We start from the raw sequence: 19,664 nt of genomic DNA, 5'->3' as shown, positions 1-19,664 counted from the left end.
GAACAGGGTTGAGGAGGATGCATAAGGGCCTTAGGTTCAGTCCCCAACACTACAGCTGGGGCATTGATGGAGTGGGAGTGGGGGTGGTGTCTGCCACAGAACTTGTAGTCATGAGTGGGCGTGGCCAAGTACTAGGAGACTAAGGTGGTGGCTGCCGTCTGTGGCTCCTTGTTAGTTTCTGGGGATCTTCTCATTTCTTCCCTTCCTCCTCCCATCTTCCTTTCATGGCCTTCTTCCAGATACCTTGAGTGATCATATTTGATGGTGACACATTGGGAATGTTGGTCCGCAAATGGCCGCATTTATCTCCTATGTGTTTTGTAGGTAATATGAACAACAGCCCTGAGTGTATCAGCCAAATCCATGACCTGGGTGCAAGGAGAGGAGCTAAAAGCAGACCCTCTGCCATGTGTTGGGTTTCTTAAAAAGCTCGTGTGTCGTCCTCAGACATGCACCTGCTGAACCCTTCAACACGTGTGTTGAACACGGTCAGTCGCGGGTGGTTTTCCGTGGGGTAGAAGTTCCTCGTGTCTGCTGTGGTCTTAGCCTGGCTCCTGATGCTCAGCCACTAGTACAGAGCCTCTGCTCACCGTGGTATATCTTTGTGGGCTTTCAGAGCCTGCCTTCCAGGGTCCCGGCTGCGTTTGTGCCCCTTTTGGAAAGGAGAGCTGTGCAGCCAGTGCCTTTGGATCAGGTCTGATGCTGAGCAGTGCTTTCATAGTCCAACCCCAGCTCTGGCACCAGCTCCTGTTTAAAACGCTTTTGGAAGCTGCGAACGAAAACGTGCAGCTGGGGCGTAGGTAGGAGGGCTCAGTTTGCCTCCCCTTTGCTTCCCGTTTGCACCATCTCTCCTGGAAGAGATCCATCTGATCTCCTGGTACTTTTTCATTTATACGGAGTACCAAACTCTGTCCCTGACCCTGATCCTGATCCTGACCCTGACCCTGACCCTGACCCAGCTCTGTCCCGGGAGCTAAGCAGTGAACGGCACATGAGGGCCATGCAACTTTTGGCTAGTAGGAAACACAAGCAAGGGTAGCTTGTGTGATAAGTGTTGGCCAGGGGCTAGGCCTCCAAGATGTGAGACACTGGCCCTGTGTGGGGTTCCGAGGAAGCTGAACCTGCCTTCTACCACACTGCTCGTTTGCCTGGACTCTAATAGCTTCCCACAGGGGGTTGAGATTTGCCCTTTGCTTCCGAGTCATCACACCTTGTTCTCACCCGGGGCCTGATTTATCAGTTGATGCCCAGTGTTGCACGGACACCTTGCAGCATCACCCCTGTCCCGAAGAGTAGAGCAGCTGTTGTGGCATCCCATTGGCTTAAATCTGCGGTCACAACCGGACTTTGCATTGCACGACTGAGCCTCCCAACTTCGTTGGAAGCTGCGGCCCAATGAGCAGACACATCTTCCCGGAGCAAATTGTTTTTGTTTCCATTTACAAAGATGGTATTTGTGGCCCGTGCTCTGAGTTAGGAGTCGCTCCTTCCTGGCTACACTGAGCTAAAAGTAGGTGTAGCGATGGGTGTTGAGACATGGTGGAAGGTGACTCATCTCTGCCCGGGCAGCAACACTACACTGTCCCTTGGCAGCAAGCATGAGAAGATGCCCTGCCCTCTGCCCATCTTATAGAAGGCTAAAGGGGGATGGGCTAGCCTTGACCCAGACCAGGGATGGGGGCGGTAACTCCAGCCACTAGGATCTCCTTGCCCCTTAAAAATACAATTTCCCAATGATTCCCTAAGGAAGTGCCATGGCTGCCTCCCACCTCATCCTCAGAGGTTGCGGAGTCTGGGTAGACCACGTTTTCACTGTTTCCATCGCGTTGAGACATCTGAGTGGTGACGCAAAACTCCTTGGGTGCAAGCTGGAGCCTCCCCAGGCCCTCCGCCCTTCTCACCCATCAGCCTCCACAGGGAGGCCAGCGCACCGTAGGAAGGCTCTGCCACTCTAGGTACCAGGCAAGGGGACCAACCTTGACACTGTCTCCTCCACTCATGCCCAACTTCCAGCCATCTCTGTCACCAGCTCCCTCGTTCTTGACACGAGTATTCAGAGGGGGACACTTTGGGCTCCTGTGGTACCCTCAAATCCTTCCTGAAGCATTAGTTCACATAGACAGCCATACTGGCTGGGGTGGGGGCGTGGTCCAAATTCACACTCCAGTCCTATAAGCTGCCTGGCCTGGCCTCCATTGGCTGAGATGGGGTGGGGCACAGCACCGCTGAAAGGTGTATGCAGCTTCAGCCTGGAAACGGGAGAACCCAGGCTCTTGCCATAAACCTCCCCAGAGCACTGAACCCCTAGAGCTTCTCCCTAGCTTTGTGTCTCTGTACTCACACGTGGGGGGTGGGGAGGGGTGTGCTGGATCTTTATTCCCGCCGTGGACTGAATTTATCAGTCCTGGTCATCAGGTTACTTCCTGTGTGTCTACCCCATGCATCTTCTCTAAACGACATGGACTCAAATCCGGGGCTGACCAAGTGGCGGACAGGCACCGCTTGCGTGCACAGGCTGGGGCATGCCCAGAGTGTCCAGCAGGTGAGAGATGCAGGCGTAGTGAGTCCTCTTGCCCGCCTGCTCTCGACGTCGCTGGCAGAACCGGTCAGCTGTGACCACGATGATCCCATTGAGCCACGACTGGGTCAGCCACCTCTCCCCTCCTAACCTCGTGCACAGGCAGCGCCCAGAACGCCATATCTGTGAGGAGATGGGTTTGGGAAAGGGGTGTGGAGTTGGGGGTGGGGTAGGGCCTTGTCCCTCCACCAAGCAGAACAGGACACGAGGTCAGTTCAGACCTCTGAGACCAGACAGGGTCTGGCTTCCAGTCAGTCTCCAGAGGAGCCAGGTTGGGCATGCTACAGGCCTCAAACCATCTGGCTGGAGACTTGAGAACTGTCCTGAATGTTCTCCATACTCCATGGCATGGTGAGGGTGGGGAGGCCTGGACTAATGAGGGGATGAAGGGAGGAATCCGTGTCCTGCTGTCTCCCTTCAGACATGGTTGGTGACTCTGCTCACAGCCCCATACCTTAGTGACCCATTCATGGACAGGGCTGAACACTGAGGCCCCGGGCCAAAGGCCCAGTCACCTTAGGGTTGCTCCTGGAGACCAGTGGATGAAGAAAGACGCTCCTGACACTCTGCAGCAGTACCCGCCTAGTGGAAAGGATCCTGATTCGCCTCAACCGTCATGTCCCCCCCAGCCCCTTCCTCGGGTCTGCATGGAGATGGCTAATGGGTTGGCAGAGTGCTCCAGAGATTTCTCTAGGCTTCCTTTGCCTCCAACCCTGCCAGGCTGCTGCCCAACTTAGCCCGGTTTGGTATTTACAGAGCTGAGCCGAGCTTTCTCTCGGCCCCTGGCTCCTTGGCGGAGAAATTGCCGATCAGCAGCCCCTCCACAAGGCCACCCTGTTCTCAGCGAGCCCTCCCAGGAGTGGGAAGCATTTTTTTCAAATGACTCAGCAGCACGTGAACGGGACGGGCTGAGCTTAAGGCCCTGGCATGAGATCCTGCTGGTCCACAGCTGGAAAGGAAGGGTGGCAGGGTGAGGGCTTGGTCCCATCAGCAGGAGGCAGCTGGAGGGCTGGACCAAGAACCTCCTCCTGCTCACTCATAGACATGCCATCACCCTCCCCAAGAAGAGCCAAAGCAATGGGCAGGAAATGGAGATGGGAAAGCTGGTCTCCATGGAGACGGGCATCTAGCGGACAGCCGCCCTCCTGTGCCTGCTAGCATACTAGAATCTGAGCGGTGGGCAGGGAGCCTGCTGCTAGGCAGGCCTGGCACATTCCCAGGCACCGGCCCATGGGTGGTGTGTGTGGCCTAGAGCTGACCGCCCTGCAGTCCCCTGTCATAGCCTTGCAATCCCATCCCCCCCTCTGCCTCAGCCACACCCATGTGCTCGCCTTGGCCTGAGTTGTTATAGATGAGCAGGTCTTGACCTCATCCTGAGTAGGCTCAGCCCCGACCCAAGGCCAGGACCGTGTTTGCTGCCTGTGAGGGGATGGATGATGAGATGTGGGAGTTCCTGTGGCAGGGGCTGGTCTCAGCTGCTGATGGGGGGGGGACCATGCCGAATCCTGCTCACCAGCACGGGGCTGTTTTTAATTTACTGAATGGCAACACCCCCACCCCACCCCACCCCACCTCCTTTCCTTTTAGGGAAATAAGGGAAAAGGGATTTGGAGCCGGGTCTTTTTCACTAACCCACAGTGGCTGGGCACGGAGGGGACGAGGCAGGCGGGGCTGAGCTCAGTGGATGACCTCACCCATCTGCAGAGGGAAGGGTGAGCACCATGAGGCCGGAGGCAGAAGGTAGAGCTGGTGTCCTTGGTACCTGAGCACTTGTGGGCACCAAACCTGCCTTTGGTTCTTTGGGACATCTGGCTGCTCACACATGTCTGTGTACCCCCCTCCCCCCATGCTAAGGTGTGGCCTCAGGCTTGGGAGCCAGAGCAAGTCTTAGTGCCCCAGGGCTAGATCACCATCACCATCCGGCGGTGCCTGCAGCCGGTTCTAAGGAACGAGGAGGTTCATCCAAGTCTTTGCCCTGCCCTCCACAGCCGCACTCAGGTTTCACAGCTCTTCAAGGACAGCATCCTGGACGATGCAACCATGTGGTGGCAGCTGTCCTGAGTAGCTGGCCTTAATGTCCCCAGCTGAGGGTGTAGGATTGGGGCAGCGTGGGGCACACCTCCTCCTAAGGTAGGTCGTATTTGCTGGCTGTGGGTGTTAGCTGACACTCTAAAGGGACAAGGAACTGACCCCACTGGAACCACAGGGTCTAGTTGGAATGGATGGAATTGAAACTTCGCTAGCTGAGTTGATGGTGTAAATGACAAGGCATGCTGTTTTCTGGGGAGCTTAGTAAAGAGAGCTTATACCCCCATACACACACACACCAGACTGGAAAAAGACACCGGAGCCCTGCAGGTTAGGGTTATTCTGGGAGAGAATGATGCTTCTTTTATAATTCTCAAAGTGATTGGCATGTAACTCTGCCATGGGAGAAAGAAATGGAGCAGATAACCTTAGGAGGGCATTTACAACTAGGCCTGAATTACTGCGTGTGCGTCTAGAGATAGGGGAGGTCTTTCTATGGGGGCTCCCGCCTTGATGCTCATAGCCTTAAAGCAGTGTAACTCTCTTTGGTTGACCCCAATCAGGCCGCAGCATCAGAGTGGTCCCAACCCTTGGCGATTGGTGCTGACAGTGTCTTGGCAAAGGCTCCAATCCCTAGCTCCAAGCTCCAAGAGGGAGGAACCACCCCAAATTAACTTTCCATGTTTTCTCTAGGATCTTGCTACCCCCAGGTCACAGCACAACCCTGAAGGGCATGGTGGCCTGGTTGTGACCCTCTGAGAAAAATTTTACAGCCTCAGAAAATAGGCGTTGACACCTTTAGGCTCAACTGTGTTCACACCTCAGAGAAGAAACTACGTGGAATCCATCCGTAGTATATTAATATTCATTTGGCATGTGGCATTGTCCTATGAGCAGCTGGCCCACAACAAGGCAGCTGTCCTTCAGGTTATGACCCGTGGACTATGGGCATGGTTCGTGTTTACATTCTCAAGAAACTTCCACGATGTTACTATGGATACCATTAAATTAAAACCTTGTTGGTGAGCTGGGTGTGGTGAGGCACACATTTAATCCCAGCACTTGGGAGGCAGAAGCGGGTGGATCTCCCTCCCTCTCCCCTCTCTCCTCTCTCTCCTCTCCTGCCCTCTCCTCCTTCCCTCCTCCTCCTCTCCCTCTGTCCACACACACACAATTGTTAGATTTATGAGCATGTATTTAGGACTCAGTGGGTCATGTGCTGGTGAGCCAGGGGACAGACAGGAGCTCCCATGGGTGTGCTTGCTGTGGTTGGGATCTGTGGAGTGTGTTGGATCCTCCAGCTTCCCTTACCCGTGGCCATGGCATCAGGGTTTCTAGAAAGTTCCCTCTTAGGGTAATAGCAGGACAGCCTAGCTTCTGTTGGCGTCCCTGGGCAGTTGTGCCTCTCAAGGCCCAAACACTGCCCGTCATCTTTGGCTCATCCTCAGCACCCTTGACTTTCCACCCACCTAGCTCTCTTCCATCCCTTTGTGGCTGGGCTCACTGGGATTGTTTTTGCAGGCTCCTCTAGGGGGAAGTGACATCATGTGGTGTCCTCACTCGGAGGGGTGGGGGTAGGGGCCCTGCGGTTGTGTGTGCTTTGAATTAAATTCAAGGCTTGTGCATTCCAGTAGCGGTGGATTCATCAGCCAGTGTAGCACTCTTGATGGCAAAGCCAGATGTTGGGTGAGCAAAAGGAGGAAAACGCAAATTTTGAGCAGCGCGTGCGCATGCGCGCATGTGAGTGTGTGTGTGAGTGTGCGTGCGTGTGTGAGTGTGTGTGTGCGTGTGTGAGCGTGTGTGTGAGTGTGTGCACGCGTGTGTGAGTGTGTGGGTGTGTGAGTGTGTGCATGTGAGTGTGTGAGTGTGTGCGCGCACGTGTGAGTGTGTGCATGTGTGAGTGTGTGTGAGTGTGAGTGTGTGTGCGTGAGTGTGAGTGTGTGAGTGTGAGTGTGCGCGCGTGAGTGTGTGAGTGTGAGCATGAGTGTGTGTGAGTGTGCGTGTGTGAGTGTGTGTGAGTGTGTGAGTGTGTATGTGCGTGAGTGTGTGTGTGTGTTACCCTGCCGCCGTGTGGATAGGTGGGGGTGGGGGCAGTGCCCAATGTGGCGGGCCCTACCCTGGTGTCTGCCCCCAGCCTAGCATGTAAGTGTCCAGTCATGCCTTGCTTCTAGTTCATCCCAAATTCTCTGAGTGTGGATTTCCCTGTCCTTGGGGTGGTCTGGGGCAAAGGGAGGCTATCCGTTCTGTGATACGGCCTATTTTCCTCTGTAGCCTTCATGGTCACCCCAGAGGTCACAGTGATGACCATTGCTGTGTGGGGGTTATGCTTCCAGAGAATTCTTTAGTTCCTCTCCTTTCCTGTCTCCCACCTGGGATTTCCTGTCCATCTGTCTGCTTGCTTGCCGAGATTAGACTCCCTCTAAGGCCTGCCCCTCATGTGGAAGCTTTTGCTGGCAAGACCTCCCTCCCCATTCCCCATCACCCGCTGATCACTAGGTGACAACTACAGCTAAGACAGGTATCTGCTGCAGCCATCAGTGATAGCCCCATCTAGCAGAGAGGAAGCCATCCAGGCTTCTGCTCTAAAGGATCTGTAGCCTGGGCCCCTGTGAGGGCCAGAAGCAGCCTGGTTGTCAATGGAGATTCTACCACCCTGCCCCTCCCCCACTCCTAGAAACATCCCTGACCTTCCCTGTAAGGAATACTTCCCCCTAGTTAACTTTCTAGCCTGAAAACCACTATCTCTTCTCTCCTGAAAATTTCCAAAAAGAAAGCATATGGCCCCCAGCCCTGAGGTCACCAGCCCAGGGCTGGCTCTCGGGATCCTTGTCATGCAGGAGCGGAGAAATCTGGCCCGTTCGCTCTTCCATGATGTGTGCCTTGCACTGGGCGCCCCCTCCCAGGGCCTCGCTAACCTTCCCCATCACCTTATGACACTGTGTGGTGACATCTGCCTGATGTGCACTCAAGTGCTCGCCGATGACCACACCTTTGACACACATTCTCACCCAATTGCTTCCCAGCCTTTTGGCATAGATAGATGTGTGTGTGGGAACTTGGGGGCTTCCATAAGACGACAGTATTGGGTCCTCGGTGCCATGGGAGGGAATTTGGAAGTAGCTGGGCTTATTTTCCGATTGCCGGGTGGGCGGCTGATTTTATTGAACTTTTCGCTGTTTTGTGTAGGGACATGGTCTCAAGTAGCTCGGGCTAGCCCCAAACTCCATAATAGTTCAAGGGAATGCTGAGTTCCCAAACGTGTGCCATGCCCAGTTGTATGTGTTGGGACTTAAGCTAAGGACTTTGTGGCTGCCCCCCACCACCAACTGAGCTGTAGTCCCAGCCCTTAACGAACACATCGGGGTGTTAGCATTGTGCAGTACGGAGGGCCACTAAGAAGCAAGGCTAGCAAGTTCTCTAGGCGGTAGAGGGAGATGGATCCTCTGTCCCCTCTTGTTTCTGAGCAGGTGACGGTGCTATTCAGAGAACAAACACATGGCACTGTTTACCTGGCATGCTTACATTTGTATAGACATTGCAATGATAGCCGTATAGACTACACGGGAGGGACCAAGATCGGCATGCCTGCGCTGCCAACCCAGGGTTCTCACGGTCAGCCCAGTTCCATCCGGCAGCTGCTTTCTGAGCCCCAGCTCTCCTGTAGCACGGCCTCTACCTGGCGCGACCTCTCGGCAGACAGGTGGACAGACATTTCCCACAGAGCGTGTGAGTGATGAGCAACAGGAAGGAAACAGGAAGGGGGCTGTTTCGCAAGGCTGAATGAAGTTCTCCAGTCAGGGACCTGGGGCTGACATTTCGGGCAGAAATGTATCCCAGCTTGTGGGGGACAGGGAGCAGGATGGGTTAGGAAAGGATAAGGGACAGGTGGGCTTGCAGGAGTAGCCCTGGCTCTCTCTGTAGCCCAGGCTGGTCTCAAACTCAGAGCTCCTACTGCCTCTGCCTCCCCAGTGCTTGGATTAAAGATGTGCACCACCACTCCTGGCTCAAATTTTAAGTGAAAGCATTTTGCAAGAAATGTTTATGGGGAAGGCCAGGAGAAGAGCCCTCTGTTCTGGAGTGGCCTGACAGGTAGCTTTTACCAGGTTGTAGCTGTTTGAAGTGAGGCCTGCTCCAGGCCAGGGAAACAGGAACCTGTGGCCAGGCCAGTGGTGACTCAGTAAATGGGCCTCGGAGCTGGGTGGGGCCTGGGCTGCGGTGTGAGACTCGTGGGGAGGGATCCAGAGTACATTGCCGGGGTCTGAGGAGCAGATGGCACTTCCACGTGCCTGGACCTCCCTGCCTCTGTGGGAAACGGTCCTGGCCAGAAGTTTCCAAGACTCAAGCTGACCGCTGGAGACTATGAGCCGGCACTGTCTGCTCCCTTGTCTCTGTCTAGCTCACGTGCACAGTGACAGAATGCGTGCCCAGAGTGACCCTATGCTACTGCCATTTAAAGGGCAATGCTTTTAAAGCCATCAAAACAGACCCTGACCCATCTAATGACCTCCAAGTGAAGAAAGGAGGGGCCTGCCCGTGGAAGGGTCTGCTGAGCTTCACGGTAGGGCTTCCAGGGACTTAGTTCCTAATAGAAAACCCATGTTAGGCACCACCAGGCTCCAGAACGTTCTGGAACTTTCCAGGTCTATCCCTCCCCATCCCTTCTTTTGTTTGTTGTCCTGGATACACTTCTACATTGGCCTGCTTCCTTACCGTCTGCGTCTGAGGTTTGAGAGCCGCACTAGCCTTACTGACCAGATCCGTAGCCTGCTTAGCGTCTGTCACATTCCTCACAGAATACATGTTACTGTAAAGAATGTCCCACAGAGCCATGGGTGGTGGCCAGCGTTTATAATCCCAGCACTGGGAAGGAAGACACAGTTGAACAAAGAGGCTTGCTGGCAAGCCACCCGTCAGCTCAAGGCCAATGAGAGACCTTCTTTCAATAAATAAAGTGGAGATTCATTGCCAGGATGAGCCTGCCCACCTGAGTTCCATCCCTGGCAACACACGCGGTGGAGAAACTCGACGCCCACAGTTGTCCTCTGACTTTGACTTGTTGGCTATATCAGGTAGCTCGCAAACCCTGCCCACCCCCAATAAGTAAAAATGGAAAAACAAACAAACAAAAACTACCAAGGCAGATGGCGCCTGAGAAATGGTACACGATCTTCACATGATACTCTGACCTTCACATGAATGTCCCGTAGGACATCTCACATGGAAACTTCTAGGGAGGGAACTCTGGCCCTCTTGGATGCGAGGCCGGTGCTCTGCTCTGAGCAGTCCACGGGAACCCCCAGCGAAGACCACAAATCTGAATAACCAGGCTCCTTTATGGTGGATGGCTGCCCATCTGCTCCAGCCCCCAAAGCCTGTTTGAGGAGGAGGTGCTGGAATGTCAGAGTCACCTCACAGGCTCTCCACCAGTCCTACCTGCAGGAGCAGGGCTGCACGCTGTATTCTGTTTACCTTTTCTCTAGTCAGCAATGGGTAGGAAGAACCTGACCCCTGGCCGTAGCCTGCTGCCGCTGCACAGGCCCACCTGGGGCCCTAGTCAGCAAACCATTCATTTGGGATAGGTTGGTTTGGGTTGTTTTGTTTGGGTCTCACTTTCTAGCCCATGCTGACCTGGAATTCACAATGTAGACCAGGCTGGCCTTGAACTCACAGGGACCCGCCTCCCTCTGCTCCCAGTGCTGGAGTTACAGATGTGCGTCATCACACCCAGCTTTTTGGCTTTTGACTTTGTCTTTGGAGCCAGGCTTGTGGTGGTTGCTTTGTTTTTTGAGACAGGGTTTCTCTGTGAGGCTGTGGGTGTCCTGAAAGTCACTCACTCTTAGACCAGCCTGGCTTCGAACTCAGAGATCCACCTGAGTGGTGTCCCCCACCACACATACTGAGACCAGCTGGTGAAACAGGGTTCCGTAGCCCAGGCTGTCCTTGAAGTTCCGACCCTCCTGATTCTAAGGGCTGGGGTTAAAGGTGTGTGTACCTGTGCCAGCTCTTACATGGTGCTGGGTGAGACTGAACACACAGGTCTCTCTGCATATTAGTCAAGCACTGGACCAATTGAACCGCATCCAGGCCACAACAAAACCCTGTTGCTGGCCAGCCTGGGACAAGACGCTTCAGAGCCTCCTCCTCTCCTTCCTTGTGCCAATCAAACTCCCCGGGCCCCTCCGGTTACAGCAGGTGGGCAATAGGCCCACTCCCCTAGTCTGTCCCCTAGGGAGGGACGCCTTCCTCCCCTGGGCTGCCGAGCCCTCCAGGGCTCTCCTCATCTGTGTCTCTGTATTTTGCAGTGATCAGGGCCAAAGCAGTGAGCGAGAAGGAGGTGGATTCCGGGAACGACATCTACGGCAACCCCATCAAGAGGATTCAGTATGAGATCAAGCAGATAAAGGTAGCCCCTGGCCTGGTGGGGGAAGCAGGGGTGGGCCGTCATGGTGGGAAGCGGACAGGCATGGTGCTGGAGCAGTGGCTGACAGCCACTGACAGATGGAGTGACAGACACATTGGGCCTAGCACGGGCCACCCCCAGTGACAGACCTCTTTTAACAAAGCCACACCTCCAACCTTTCCCACGAAGTCCCACCTATTGGGGGACCAAGCCTTTGCATATCTGACCCCACGGACCCATTCTCAATTAAACCACCGAGTCACCCTGATTCCAGACAGGCTAGCTTGACTTTACTGGGTGATAAACCTGTGAGTGGCATGTCGTACGAGGATGAGTCTCACAGTCAGTTGTACTGAGGGGCAGCTCCCTGGCTGTGATGGGCCATTTACTGAGAAGGTAGCCGCTAGGGGACAAGGGTGTGGTGTGAGGACCGCACATGGCCGCGGCCGTGGCCCTGGTGGCGGCTGCTAGCGTTTTCAGAGTACTTTCCATGTCAGGGACAAATGGGAGGAAATCAGCGAGAGAGCGAGAGAGAGAGAGAGAGAGAGAGAGAGAGAGAGAGAGAGAGAGAGAGAGAGAGAGAGAGAGGAGAGGAAGAGAGAGAGAGAGGGAGGGAGAGAAACAGAAACAGAGAGGAGAGAGGGAGAGAGAGAGGGAGGGAGGGAGGGAGAGAGAGACAGACAGAGAGGAGAGAGGGAGAGAGAGACAGAGACAGAAACAGAGAGGAGAGAGAGAGACAGATGTTAAGGGACAGGCTGGAGGTGAGACCCAATTGATAGCATGCTTGCCTAGCACTCATGAAATCCTGAGTTTGATCCCTGGCATTGCAAAACTAGGTAGGGTTGTGCATGCCTGCTCTGACATTTGACCGTTTACTAACTTGGTGTTCAAAGACAGACAGCCCTCTCCTCCAGGGTTCGGGACAGCTCTGTCTCACAGTAGCGGTTGTAGCCACCCTTACTTACCAAAATTGAAGATAAATGTCATCAACAGGCCAGAGGAGTGAGCACTTCCTCATCACAGGTGTCACCTCAATTGAATGAATGAATGAATGAATGAATGAATGAATGAATGACCTCTCAATACCAAAGTCTCTTTATGAGGCAGAGAAGCAGGTGGGTTGAATGCCAGGAAGTGACTCTGACCCCTTGGTGTCATTTGAGATGCATAAGGAGACTGTTGCCCTGGCAACCTTCCTTCCTACAGGATGAGCACTAAGCTCCCCAAAGCTATTTTGACCTGGAGAGGGGCTGGAGCCTGAGGGCTCAGTGGGTAAGAGCACTGGCTGCTCGTCCAGGATTTGGGTCCCAGCACCCACGCCAGGCAGCTCACAACCGCCTGCTGCTCCAGCTTGAGGGTCCCTGGGTTCCGGGGGGCACCTCGTGCACATGGTAGCAGACACGGCAGACTCAAACAGAAATAGAAATAAAGATACGTATTTAAATCTCCAAGGAAGGAGGAAGTGAGAAAAAGACAAATGAGAAGCCCCTTCTGGAGTGCACACACATCTACAGGCTTCTTCCTCCCTCCGAGGGGCAGCAGGGTTAGCCCTGAAGAGCTGAAGTGAGTCAGATGCTGAAGGTGAACCACCCACCCTGAGGTTCTCCCCTTGCTCTGATCAGACAGCCAGTGCTTCACCAAGATCCCTGGAAATAACCAGCGCCGTTGTGTTACAACCCCGTAAAGCCAGCATCCTGGCTGAGGCAAAGAGAATGGAGAGTCGGAGTCCAGGCATGGCTACAAAGTGAGACGTCAGCCTCAGAAAAATTCTGGAAGTGGGGCTGGGGTGTAGATTATTGGGCTGGAGGTCCCAGGTTTGACCCAGAAGACCGGGATAGGGTTAAGGGGGAAAGAGAAGATCAAAAGAAAAGGAGGAAAAAAAATCTTTTTTGTTGTTGTTATGTGGGGTGTTTTGTTTGTCTGTTTTTAGCTTTTCGGTTTTTGGAGACAGTCTTGGTTGTCCTGGAACTTACAGGGTTCTGATTGCCTCTGCTTCCTGAGTGCTGGGATTAAAGACACCCCCGCCCCCTCCCAACACTTTGGTTTGTTTGGGTTTGTTTTGTTTTTCAAAACAGGGTTCTCTGTGTATCCCTGGTTTGTTTTGTTTTTAAAGCAAGCAAATGAGTCCAGAAGACAGAGATGCGAACCTCTGTGTCAAGTGAGAATCTCTAGAATTTATACCGAGGTTTGGAAATGGAGATTTTGTGCTCAGAAATGTCCTTGGACAATGCCTCCTTCAGATAGCAGGCTGTGTCCGCCAACTGAGACCTGCCTACAGCCCTAAGCAGATGTGTAACCCTGAACAAAAGCAGTGGTGGCTTTTGAGTCCCCGGATATGCCTGTTTACCCTCTGTGCACCTCGGGGCGTGGGGCACACCTGGGCCATCATGCTCTGGCTGGGAAACCCAGGGCGGCTGACCCCTCTTCTACTGTGTTTTGCAGATGTTCAAAGGACCTGACAAAGACATCGAGTTTATCTACACGGCCCCCTCCTCGGCAGTGTGTGGGGTCTCGCTGGACGTTGGAGGAAAGAAGGAGTATCTAATTGCAGGTATGTAGGAGCTCAGCCTTGAGTACTGGGGTCATGGTACCCTAGCAGAATTCCTCTGCCTTCCTGTCATCTGTTCCCTAAGGAACAAGCTTCCCACACTGCCCTCTAGGGGCGAACCAGCCCATCTGCACTGGCACAGGGACTGCTGATAGCCCATGTCCTGGAGAAGGTGAAGCTAAAGCGGCCTTTGTTTGTCTGGCCAGCGCCTACTTCCAGAGACCCCCCCCCCCCCAGGTCCTTGCCTAGACAGATACTGTCTGTATTAGTGGTCTCTCCAGTGACCACAGTCCTGGGAAGTCCAGCATCGGCTCCTTCCCTGAGCACTGGCTGGGAGGTAGGGATTTCCCATTTCTTTCTACGGAGATTGCACAGACCCTCTGCCTTCGTGTTATCAAGGCGTCCCATGATCCCCCAGTACAGACGAAGGTTTGCCTCAGGCACAGTGATTAACATGGGGTCCGCTTGCAACACCTGGCAAGAGCTGGTTCTGTTTCTTGTGAGCTGATTGGTGTCATATTGTCAGCCAGAGTGGGGGCATTTCTGGCACAGAAATCACCAACTGCTGCCGGCTTTTCCTCCTCGGAGAGCCAGTAGACAGGGGCTCTCCAGCCGAGCCCTGGGGCACCCCTGCTGGCTCTACAAGGTCGATACCCACTGGGAGTCTCTGTAGCCTGTGACACACCAGATGCCCAGGCCGTATCTAGTGCAAGTCAGCAAGTCAAGGAAAACGTAGGGCCGGAATCTGTCCCCTGATGAGTCCACATCTGACTGGGATTGACGGCCAGTTTCTAACCAGAACCTTCCCTGACAAAGGCCAGAAGTTGCCCCGTGGGAGGGACATGCCTCCGTAGCCATGCACATGAACTCTATTTTTGACCTCCTGGGGCCAGACCTGTCAGTCAGCCCTGCTTACCACTTGGTTATCCCAAGCATGCACGCTGCTTTCCGTTCCATGAGATGGAAGCCAGCCCACCAGACCAATAAGGGGCTTCTGGGCAGGCAGTTTACAAATAGGTAAGCCATGCCTTGCTATCAGGAGCCCGGACGCCCAGGGACTGCTACAGCCAGGCTCAAACTCCTGCCCCGTGCCTCGTGCCCTGATACCATGAGGAAGCTGTGAAGGCCTGAGCAAAGGGGAGGGTGGAGTCCTACAGGGTAGCAATGTGATGAGCATCGCTGGGGGCTGCTGTGTTTCGTATACTTGGGGGCATGTTAGGACATTCTCTCTGACTCTGACCGTCTTCTGCACAAGCTCTATGTCCACCCAAAGCCCGGGGAGTCAGTCCACACGGGAGGCCACATTACTTCAGTGACTGTGTATGTGGACATTGGTTTCTGTCATGTGGGATCCCTGCCTTCCACACTGGCCATCAGAGGTTTCCCACATGAACCATCTGTTTTGTGCTGTCCCTACCACACCCATATGCGGCCACTCCTCCTCAGTCTAAGTAAAGAGAAAATCACACAAGTAGTACTGCACAAGTTTCCTAGGCCTGCTAAGACCTCCCTCCACTGTGGCTGCAGGAGTAATGCAGATTGAAAGTGCCGTGTGCCTGTCACTTAGACTACATCACACACACTGCCCCAGACACATGGGCACTTTTAAATCCCGTGACCGGCCCCAGAGCATAACATCACAACATCGTAACACCTTTCAAAATGCAGCATGCGGTTCTAAAAGCTACATTAGTGTAGCTGGGCTCGGTGGCACACGTCTTTAATCCTAGCAGTTGGGAGGCAGAGGCAGGTGGATCTCTGTGAGCCGACATAGTGAGACCTTGTCTTGAAAAACAAACCCCAGAAACCTCCTGCAGTTCTAGGCTAGCTGGAGAGCTCAGTGGGTAAAGGCACTAGCCACTAACCCTGACAACCTGAGTTCAGTCCCCAGATTCTACATGATAGAAGAAGACAAAAGTGACACTAAGTTGTCCTCTGGCCTCCACACATGCACACCCATACATAGACCCACTCACCTACACACACACAAAATATATGATTGGAACAAAACCTGCAGAAAATACATATTGTAGAATTGCCTTCATATCTGTGCCTGAGCATAGGATACAATAGCATGTAACTGTTACTGTCTATTCTAGGACTATGTCATCTTCCTAAACTACATCTCTGTAACGAGTACGGTTTTTCTGCCTGCCGCTTGGTTTTGTCCTGCCGCTGCGCCGCCAGCCCCAAATAACACACAGAGACTCTGTATTTGATATTATCCTGTTGGCCAGTTACTAGTTTCTTATCGGCTAGCTTTATCTTAATTATTAACCCATTTCTGCTGATCTATGTATTTCTCTTACCGGGGAGCCGGCGGCATACTGCTTTCTTCAGACTCTCCATCTTGACTCTCCTTACTACTTCCTATTTCCTCCTTGTCTCCTAGTCCCTCCTATCTTCCTTTCCTATTGGCCAACAGTGCTTTATTATTAACCAGTATGAGAAACATATACAGAATGACATCTCCCATCATCTCCTCTTTTCTGTCTAAATAAAAAGAAGGGTTTTAACCTTAGCATAGCAAAATATATTACATAACAGTTATCAAATAAGAATCACAGTTAACAATATTTAGTCCATTAACATTTACAAGATTTGAAGAAAATATTTCATCATCTATTCTATCTTTGTGTGTCTAAAGTCTAAGTAACTTATCTTTAATCCTAACTAATGAAAACTATAACCATAACTATCTGTCTTTAACTCCTTCAAAGACCACAGAAGGATAATATATAAGCTCTAGAAATGACAGAGACAACTCATTGCCTGGTCACCCGAAGTTCTTCTGTAATCTTCCATCTTCAGCCCATAGGCCATAGTGTGTCTGGCAGACTCTTCAGTAACGCAAGAAACTTTAAACTGTATTCTTGTATTGGCAGTTTGTCAGTCACTTTTGTCTGTGTCCTGCATGATGTCTTGCAGACTCTTCCATGAAGCAGGATCTCTGTAGCAATGTCTATTTTGAATCAGAAGTCACTTTACTGTGGGTCCTGCATGTCCAGTTTATACATCACAAAGTCAAACAGTCCAGACCAGAGGAGTATCTTGTCCAAATGGCTAGTCTTGACATATTGGAAGTAAACTCCAAAACGTGTTTCTTTAATGTCCATCTTTCTTTTTGACGCAGGTGGTGTTACCAGGAGCATTTATTTCTCATTGTCAAGTAAAACCCTAAATAATTTTAAATGCCATATTCTGTAGGTCTTTGAAAGGTTTGAAGAATTCCTATCTATCTTAAATACATCTCTGTGTGTCTTGAAAACCCTAACTAAACTCTAAGCTTTGACTATCATAGGTAATTATCTATAATCTGTACTACATTATACATTACATTTCTAAATGAGCTATACAAACAAGAGGAGAAATATACATATGACAAAATTGACCTTAAATTGTATCAATAAATGAAAATCCATTCCAAAACAAAGTAATCATATCAATACCATAATTCCCTTTTTACCTTTAAAAATAATTGGCTGCGATCATTACCCATTTATAACCAGGTCCATTTAAATGAAACCAAACATTTATAAACAATATTTGGGAATTTGGGCGTCGTTCTTTCCAAACTACTTCCTGCTGATAGGGGGCGTTGTCATGGGGATCCTAAGAAGATGCAGAAATCCTGGCTGTAGTCTGCAAGTCTGCCTTGTTCAAGCTGTTTTGAATGTTGGATCATCAGGAACTCTGTTTCAGGGGGTCTGGCTTGCTCAAACCACATTAGTCTGCAAGGAATCCACAGCTTTTCATTTTCTGTGGAAACAAAAATAGAAATCCTTTTCCCCAGTAACTTGTCCTTGAACTTACATTTTTGAGTCAAAGCATTTTTAAAATATATAAATTGAATTAATCCAGCAGCATTTCCTTTATCAGTTGTTGTTATTTTCTCAGCAGTCAAACAATATAGAGACAACACAATAGCATACAATAAACAGATTCTCTCTGAGCTTTTCATCTTTACGTGCCTTTATTACTCTGTTTCTTTTACTTTTTATTTTTTGAGACAGAGCTTTTCCTTGTAACTCTTATCTGCCCTGGAATTCACTTTGCATACCAGGTTTACTTTGCAAATCACAGAGATCTGCTTGCCTCTGTCTCTCAAGTGCTGGGATTAAAGGTGTGTGCTACAACACCCAGTTCCTCTTTGTCTCTTTAAAACCATTTTTTTTTCATGTCTACATATATTTTAAAACACACTGTAAACCTTTAGAGGTTTTTCTTAATATGAATCTGTCTTTACTGTAAATCTTTATCTTCGTCTGGCCACAAGTCTTTTATCTGATAAACAACAACATTGCTAAAATGAAAGTCATAGCTGTGTCAGCCGCGGTTTACCAAAGATGGTGGCGGGTATTTTACCGCCAGCACGGAAAGCTGTGCTCACCGCCTTGGTCTGCGCTGCCACCCAGAAAGCATGCTGCCTGCTTGGAGATGTGGTCACTGCCATTGCCATCTCTCATACACATCAATAAACTGTTAGCAGAGTTATTTAAAAGCTGTGCGGTTTTTTGCCGTTTATGCTGAGTCAGGAACCTTCCCTTAAAGGAGCCGCGCGAATATCTGCTTGTCTCTAGCAAGTCAGAGTCCAACCGAGAAAAATGCTGTTACCAAGAAACCTTGCTTATTTCTGTTCTTTTGTTTCTACAACCCTTTTTTAACCTTTTGTTAAATTTTAAGTGGAAGTTCTTACTAGCCACGTGGGCGCCATTTGTAACGTGTACGGTTTTTCTGCCTGCCGCTTGGTTTTGTCCTGCCGCTGCGCCGCCAGCCCCAAATAACACACAGAGACTCTGTATTTGATATTATCCTGTTGGCCAGTTACTAGTTTCTTATCGGCTAGCTTTATCTTAATTATTAACCCATTTCTGCTGATCTATGTATTTCTCTTACCGGGGAGCCGGCGGCATACTGCTTTCTTCAGACTCTCCATCTTGACTCTCCTTACTACTTCCTATTTCCTCCTTGTCTCCTAGTCCCTCCTATCTTCCTTTCCTATTGGCCAACAGTGCTTTATTATTAACCAGTATGAGAAACATATACAGAATGACATCTCCCATCACATCTCTGTCCACTGGCCTAGAGCATCTCACTCCTTGTCTCGCCCTGGGCCCTGGGCTCCGTTCCCCACCTTCTACTTTTAGTTTCTGTGACCTTGTCCATTCTAGGGAGCTCACGGTTGTAGCAAGGTAGATATCCTTTTGTGGTGGCTGATTTTACTGAGCATGCTGTCAGGGTCCATCCATGTCAGAGCAGGTATAAGACTTGCCTCCCTTTTTGTGTGTATGTGAACACAAACTCACATACATACATACATACATACATACACACACACATGCATACACACATACATATATACACATACTCATACATGCACACACATATATATACATACACACATATACATTTACATACATACACACATATATAACACACGTGCATACATACACATATATACACATAGACACATACATGGATACACAATACATGCATATACATACACACATGCATGTACATACATACATGCACACATATACACACATACACGTGCACGTACACATACATACACATACACAAATACACATGCATACATATAGACACATACACATCACATACATACACATACACATGCATATACGCATACATACACATACATACACACACATGCACGTACACACATAATAAAATATATGCATACATACATAGACACACACACATGCACACACATAATATACACATGCACACATACACACATTTGGTGGTGCTAGGGATGAAATCCAAGGTCTTAGAAATGCTATGTCAGGGCTGTACTACTGAATTGTATACTCACCCTGTTCAGATATGTGTAAATTTTTAATGTGATATTTTTTGCCATTGAATCTGACAAGTGATTTCCTATTTTTATACACACATATGCACATGCACACATGCACACATATGGCATATGAGTAGAAGTCAGAGAGGGAGTCAGCACTCTCCTACAATGAGGTCCCAGGGATTGAACTCAGGTTGACAGGTTTGGGCCAGCAAGTGCCTTTATACACTGAGCTATCTCATTGGCTCTGTGGAGGACAATTGAAGATGCGGAGACGTCACTCTGTTTTGTA

General features: G+C 50.8%; 1 protein-coding gene across 1 annotated transcript in view; it reads left to right on the top strand.

Annotated features, from left to right (window-relative positions):
- Positions 1 to 19,664, top strand: part of Timp2 (TIMP metallopeptidase inhibitor 2) — a 50,833-nt gene that overhangs the window by 23,240 nt on the left and 7,929 nt on the right. Inside the window, exons 2-3 of the mRNA XM_051181584.1 lie at positions 10,909 to 11,009; positions 13,449 to 13,557. Of these exons, the coding sequence (XP_051037541.1) occupies positions 10,909 to 11,009; positions 13,449 to 13,557 (210 nt within the window). The remainder of the gene's footprint in view (positions 1 to 10,908; positions 11,010 to 13,448; positions 13,558 to 19,664) is intronic.

The sequence above is a fragment of the Phodopus roborovskii genome, unplaced genomic scaffold, assembly GCF_943737965.1.
Source record: "Phodopus roborovskii unplaced genomic scaffold, PHOROB, whole genome shotgun sequence".
NCBI classification, from domain to species: Eukaryota; Metazoa; Chordata; class Mammalia; order Rodentia; family Cricetidae; genus Phodopus; species Phodopus roborovskii.
Note: the sequence above shows the minus strand (reverse complement) of the source record. Positions and strands in the feature narration are given on the sequence as shown.